The sequence below is a fragment of the Anneissia japonica genome, unplaced genomic scaffold (genome assembly GCF_011630105.1).
Source record: "Anneissia japonica isolate Jap-2015-1 unplaced genomic scaffold, ASM1163010v1 scaffold1946_len758022_cov188, whole genome shotgun sequence".
Taxonomy (NCBI): domain Eukaryota; kingdom Metazoa; phylum Echinodermata; class Crinoidea; order Comatulida; family Comatulidae; genus Anneissia; species Anneissia japonica.
The window spans coordinates 17497-25036 of NW_022694730.1; the positions used below are offsets into that span (position 1 = coordinate 17497).

The window sequence follows — 7540 nt, forward strand, 5'->3', positions numbered from 1 at the left end:
GCTCAACAATATATACCCAAAAACCCCAATACGGAATTCAAGGGAGGGGGGACGGGCCCTCCCTCGGGAAAATTTTAATTCCTAGATGGTGGGAAATGAGCTTTCCCGACTTTTGAGCTAGATATCTTTTAATGCCTTAGTTCTTCAAAATTCAAGTTTCCCCCTCCCCCTCTTGAAAACGGTCAGGTAAACTTTCTCATTCTTATTACAGTAAATAGGCCTGTTATGTGTGTATACATACATAAAAAAATGAGTATACGTAGGCCTATGTGTATCCTTTTATATGAATCGATAAACCCCAAAGAGAAAAAGGGGGGTCTGGGGTTCTCCCTCGGGGAAAATTTTGATTCCAGATGGTGGGAAATGAACTTTCCCGACTTCCGAGGTGTCTTTTAGTGACTTTAAAGTTCTTCAAAATTCAAGGCTTTTCCCCTTGAAAACGGTCAGGTAAATTTTTCTCATTCTTATTACAGTAAATAGGCCTATTATGTGTGTACCGTTATTCATACGTTGCTTACGTACCGGTATTCTTTTTTCCAGTAATCGATGAACCCCAAAAATAAAATTGGGTCGGGGTACTTCCCCGAGAAAATATTGACTCTTTTTGTAACAAATTTTCTTTTTGTAACAAAAAAATTATTCAGCTCACGGGTCCTGAAAAGTTAGGTCTAGATTTTTTTCCCCTTTTGCCCAAGGGAGAGGGTGGGGGATCAAGACCCCTGACCACCAGCTCCGCCAATGTGAATTGCGAAAAAAATTGTAACTCGGTCGGGGACGGGATAAACACTCTCTTTCCCCTCCCTCTCCTCCTTCTTTCCTTTTTCTTTTCTTGCATTTCCCAAAAACCTCAAAATGAAAGGTGGTGGGATCCACCCCCGGGGAAATTTTAATTCCTAGATGGTGAGAAATGAGCTTTCCCGACTTCTGAGGTGTCTTTTAATCACTTTTAAGTTCTTCAAATTTAAGGTTTTCCCCCTCTTGAAAACGATTACATAAATCAATGAACCCCAAAGAGAAAGCGGGTGGGGTTCTCCCCGGGAAAACGTTCATATCTAAATGGCAGGAAATGAGCTTTCCCGACTTCTTAAGTGTCTTTTAATGACTTTTAAGTTCTTTGAAATTCAAGGTTTTCCCCTTGAAAACGGTACGGTCTTCTAAATTTTTCTCATTCTTATTAAAGTAAATAGGCCTATGTGTGTACCGTGATACCTACGTTGCTTACGTATTATTTTTTTTTCATTAATCTGTGAACCCCAAAATTTTGATTCTAAGATGGCGGGAATGAGCTTTCCCGACTTATAATTCTCTTTTTGTGAACAAAAAAAAATCAGCTCACGGGTCCTGAAAAGGTAGATCTATAAAAAAAATGAAAACGATTACATAAATCAATGAACCCCAAAGAGAAAGCGGGTGGGGTTCTCCCCGGGAAAACGTTCATATCTAAATGGCAGGAAATGAGCTTTCCCGACTTCTTAAGTGTCTTTTAATGACTTTTAAGTTCTTTGAAATTCAAGGTTTTCCCCTTGAAAACGGTACGGTCTTCTAAATTTTTCTCATTCTTATTAAAGTAAATAGGCCTATGTGTGTACCGTGATACCTACGTTGCTTACGTATTATTTTTTTTTCATTAATCTGTGAACCCCAAAATTTTGATTCTAAGATGGCGGGAATGAGCTTTCCCGACTTATAATTCTCTTTTTGTGAACAAAAAAAAATCAGCTCACGGGTCCTGAAAAGGTAGATCTATAAAAAAAAATTTGCCTAAGGGGGGGGGGGCTCAGGACCCCTGACCACCAGATCCGCCAATGTGAATTGCGAGAAAAAATGTAACTCGGTCGGGGGACTGCATAAACACTCTCTTTCCCCTCCCTCTTCTCCTTCTTCCCTCTTTCTTTACTTACATTTCTTTTCGATCATACAAAAATCTCCAGACATATATTTCTGTCTCTGGGGGGGGGGGGCGAGACCCTGGTTCCGCCGGCCATGGAATACTATCAATAGATGTTAACAACTTAGAAATCAGAGTGTAGGGATTGGCAAAATTTACAATATTGTATTTATACAAAACCGAAAGTTCACTGATTAATCTCAGATAATACATAATCCAAGTATCGAAATGCACGCTAACGGATTCAATATTTCGACATTAATTATGTCATCATCAGGAATGAAGGGTGTCACAATATAAATGTAAATGAATGTTTCTTATTTTGTGACTACTGTAGTTGTTTTGCAACAATAGAAAAAATAAGTGTCTCCTTGCGTTAAATTGTATAGATTTGATCATTTTGCACATTCAGAAAGTGTCCCTGTCTCTTTTATAGTGGTGTTAAAAGATATATTTTCCCTTGTTTCACAGAAAAGTGTCCCTTAATAGTGGTGTCCTCTTAATATGGGTGTTCCCTGAAAAGGGATGTCCCTAAGGAGGGGTTCTACTGTATCTCCAACATCTTTATGATCATTCTAATTAGATAATTGTGAATAATAATTCGATAAAATAAAAATAAAACAAGCACGTCTTATACGCATAACAATCATTTGCTAATCAACTCCAACATACTTATCATACTGATTACATAATTCTGAAGGAATTATATTAATTTACAGTAGTTCGATAAAACAAGCACATCAATATTATGCATAGGCTTATAATAATCATTTGCGTTCTTTCAATACTCACATATCGATGCTATAGTTCTTATGTAACTCAATCGTTTTTCTGAAATAATTCTCCTCTCCCTTGAGTTCTGCGCAGTCCTGTAAGCATGATCCATGTGTACACCATTCATGTTCCCTTAAAAACATGAAAAACACAATCTAAACAAAACTAACGACTTTTTACAATGTTAATACAGTTTGTGTAGGCCTATAATATAAAGAAATCCTTAATCTTACTTTTGCAAACGTCTGCTCAATATAAGTGTCCCAAAATAAAATACTTTATTCACCTTTACAAAGGCCATTTTGCAGTCTATTATCATCATCATGAATATTATTAAATATTATTATCATCTTTTATATGCTATTACCTTTATTATCATCATTTTCAATAATGTAAACATATCATGAAGTTTAAATTATACTCTAGTGTAAAGCCCTGGCAAAAAGACCCAATGCCTAATTTCTTAACAAAATATAATTTCTGGTTTTCAATCCCACCATAGCCTAAGTTCACAATAGAAATCAGTACCAAAATATATGATTAGGCATGGAAAAAGAAGGCCAGGTCCTCTTCAATTCGTTTTCTATATCCTTTGAAGAAAAATGGTTACAAGTTATTACAATGGTGTTTATCTGTATTATAACATAATATATGGCCACTACAAATATAGTCACACTTCCCACTGACGAAAGCTCTGTTATTTCTGACTGATTTTAGCTTTTGCCTATCAATTTTTTTTTATTACGTTTTAACCTTTCCAGTTTTCTTATATAAATTAAAATGTTGAACGGAATATCTCATGCGCATATAACATATTGGCAGCGCACTTTTACCATCTATTTCCCTGCTTTATTAGAATTTGATATTTATTGAAGTGTGACGTATAATATTTGTTATTTAACCCTAGTTAAATTTTGAACAGAACCATATGAAAAACAGGCTTTAACAACCACCTGATATATTTTAATCCTGTATAAAAATAAAGAAATAAAAAAAAAAGTTTTATTGTTCAAATTTGGTGCGTGTCATTGTACCACTGCGTAACACAATGTAAATAAATAAATAATAAAAGTGCTCGAGCACCGTTATTATCACTATCATCATCATCAGTATTACAGTATTATTTATCTATATCAACCAGGCCTACCTTGATTTTGTCATAATCAAATTGTTGTTGTGGTAAACAGTTGTTAATATCTGGACTCTTTTCTCTGTCAGGCCTACAGTTTGTAATACACAAATGAAATATTTCATCTTAAAAAAAATATTTGTTTTATCAGCTTTATTCTTTTTACCAAGTAGTTAATTACACACCATTATTAACGAGTATATATTTATGATGCTAAAGAAATGAGATAAATTTTTCAAAGGAAAATTTTCTGATAAAGATATTTTACAGTGGTTGAACCAATCCCTTGGGTTAGAAGGTGGGCGTCTTGACATTCACTTCACAGATTCACTCTAAATTTTCACCAAGACCAATGGCAGATCCAGGAATTCGAAAGGGAGGGAGCCCATGGAGGAACGTTCACAGAAAATGACTACACCATCTCAGACCCACCATGGTTTGGCAGTGCCGGATTAAGCATCGTCTGGCCTCAAGGCACATTTTGGAAATGGCCCAAAAATGTTAATTGAATGGACCTCATGGTAATAATTACCAGTTTTCTGGCCTAATAATACCGGAAAATAGAGTGTAAATAATATTGCAGTCCAACTTTTGATGGCCAATCATTTTCGCCTGGCCCACAAGGCTTGTGCCTTATTTGCTTTGGGCTGAGGTAAAAACATATGATTATGGCACCTCAAGGTATCCGAAAATGGCACTCTCAGGCTTAAATTTTAATATTTCAGTATTTTCTTTTTTTCTCCATTTTATAAATAATTAAAAACAAAATTGAGAGGGGTACGGCCGAGCCTTTGAGTCCACCACACTGAATACAACTGCCTTGTTTTAACTCCCAATTATTCCACAGTTGGTAATAGAAAATACTTTTTAATAGAACCATATATACTATAGTGATTATAAACTGAATATTATAATTTAAGGAAATTCTATTAATTCATTAAATAAGTAAAATTTTAATTTAATAGTTGAAATGATGAGATATGCTCTTACGGTAAGTCTGCCGTATATGTTCCAATTAGGCTACTGGCACCGAGCGTATAAAATGTTGGGCCTCAGTGGAGCCAACTGCAATACTGTAGTGCTTAAATAGTACCATGTATAGGCCTATTTTACATGTAGGCCTATAGCATTCTGACTTGTTGTGACTTAGTATTTAATCTCGAAAATCGGTGGCCTTTATTAATTAAACCGAGCAACTTACCGCGGCGCTTATTTGAGAGCGGCACTTCTGGATGAAAAAAGCCGTTCGGCACTTGAGAGCAGCGCTTAAAATGAAACTAAGCCAGTTCATAGTTATCCATCTAGTTTCGTCGTTTCTGGTAATTACGCACTGGTATCGTCGAAAGTAAATGTTTCCAAAAACAGTTTTTTTTTTCTGCCGTGCGCTTGTCATGTGGAATAACCTTTACTACTACTAACTACTTTAATAAAAGGAAGTTCAGAATCGCTCGGTGATTTCATGAGATTGTTAAGAGATTCAATAAATAATAAAAATTAAATAAAATAAAATAAAAAATTTGAAAAATACCGAAGTGTCAGTGGCCACTGCTGCATCGGTCGTGGCTCGATATCGTTTGGCAGTTTTATGCACGTGTCGGCATGTGGCTCGATGGAGTAGGCGTTGCGACTAATGTACAGTAGCCACTGGAAGGAATCCCAATATCTGCAGACGGATCCGTTTCGGCCTTCTAGGCCTCATCAGTGCAGCTAGGGTACAGACCCAAACGAGACGTTCGACCAGCTTAGGTCTGTCTCTTATACACATCTAAAGCAAATACGATAATTAAAATAAACATAATAATTATAAAATAATAAATAAATACATAAAACATACAAGTAAAAATTCGAACAAATGAATTAATAATTATACTGGTGTTTGCTGAAAGGTGCACTGCGAAACCATTGACCGTGCCCTGTTTTGGTCTTGCTGCTCTTATTTCCATTTTTATATGTTTCCTTTCCAAAGTTTCATGTTATTCAAAAAAAATGTATTATTGTATTTATATATGAGAGTTGATATGTATTTTTCATGTAATATGATGTTTTTTGTCCAGGGCGTTTTCCCTTAGTTTGGACCTCGAGTCTGTGGAACCTGTCCCTTTGCTTCCTTTTTTATCTGTGTCTGATGTTTTGTGAGTCGCAATAAATTGAATAAGGGAAAAAAAAAACTTTATGGTATTATTACCAAAGTCCATGGATTGTCCACGTATTCACGTCTTCCGGGATTCTGCATGACTTGCTTGTTAGAACCTGTTGGAGTATCATAATGAAAATATTTTGGTTAATTTTGGCATTATTGCAACAACATTAACTTTCATTACATTTTCCAACATCAACACCATCATCATTGACATTAATAAAATTATCTTGCCCATCATTAGTAACTAACCACCGTCATTATTATATTCATTATCCTCCTTGCAGTCGTCTTCCTCATCGTTTTCGTCATTGTCAGCGCCGTTGCCGTCGTCAGCCGTACCATAACCATCATCACTCCTAACACCACCATCGCCATCATTATCATAAGCTTTTTTATCTTATTCGTCGTTTTCATCATCGCACGATTTTACCTGTCTGCATCCACCGACTAAAAAGGACGTCCAGTGACTTTATTCTCTCTCGAATGCTGAAATGTTTATTTTTTTGACGAAAGTCTATGAAAATAGCATTACAAACAAGTTTTTTTCTAACGCAATATTTACCGTAATCATCGTATCCGTACTGTACTGCTTATGTGTAGTTAATTAAACGCGTACTGCAGGAGCAAAAATCAGCATATGCACAGCTAAATGTAAATACGCACATGTATACTGATCATATCACTATAACAACCGATGACTGCTACAACAGTTGGTTATAAAAAGCTAAAATTAAAAGACGGCGATTGACTTATAAAGCAATTAGTAGAGCATGCATCGTACACTAAATGAAAAATTATTATACTTAGGTTAGATTTAATGTATTCAAAAATTTCCTTCGGGCCCTGTAGGCCATCAGGAAATTTTAATCAAGCATTAAATCTAACCTTCGTATAATAATTTTCCTATAGTGTATTATGCGGAGCTCTACTAATTGCTTATTATTGAATACTGCTACGTCTGTAACTATAATTAAAGCATACAATATAAAATTACCTTTTGATTCCCCAAACATAGTGTCGGAGGCCAATTCCGTGTCAGTGTCAAGAATTCAAAGGGTGGTCTAGAAACAACATAACGTTTCAAAACATTTTCTATTAACAATTTACATAAATATTATCATAATGAGATCGATTACGGACGTTTGATTGAGTTTAAGCTCAATCGAAATCTAGTTCCGTACTGTTATACATAAAATACATATAGGCCTAGGCACACTACCACTAATACCACAGACCCTATTATTACAAACAAAAATTCACTGGCTAAAATATGATAGCCCTACTATACGTAGGTGTATTAGGCATATATTTTGAATTTCTATGGTTCTATTTCTTTTCAATTTGTAATTAAAACAATTATTTTGAATAATACCGTATTATATACATAATACCGAGATCCAGCCATTGTTTCAAATGTTTATATATACATATGTTTATATACAGTATATATAATCAAAAACAAGATGATTACCAATCAAGATGGTTACCAATTCATTTTATTGCAGTGATTGCAGTGCATATATTATTTTTGTCAAACTTCAATTTGTAATTTATCATTTGTAATTTGCAGATTGCGATTAAAGAGTATTTGTATTTGTATTTTGTATAT

General features: G+C 35.0%; 1 protein-coding gene across 2 annotated transcripts in view; it reads right to left on the reverse strand.

Annotated features, from left to right (window-relative positions):
- The window catches only part of LOC117101195 (ribonuclease T2-like), a gene marked incomplete at its 5' end in the record, with an annotated part of 9628 nt that extends 2636 nt beyond the window's left edge, over nucleotides 1-6992 (reverse strand). The window contains 5 exon segments of one of the 2 annotated variants that reach the window (XM_033241095.1): nucleotides 2681-2794; nucleotides 3191-3252; nucleotides 3810-3882; nucleotides 5977-6041; nucleotides 6926-6992. In XM_033241095.1, coding sequence (XP_033096986.1) covers nucleotides 2681-2794; nucleotides 3191-3252; nucleotides 3810-3882; nucleotides 5977-6041; nucleotides 6926-6992 — 381 coding nt within the window. 2 annotated transcript variants of the gene reach the window in all.
- Nucleotides 6993-7540: the final 548 nt, after the last annotated feature.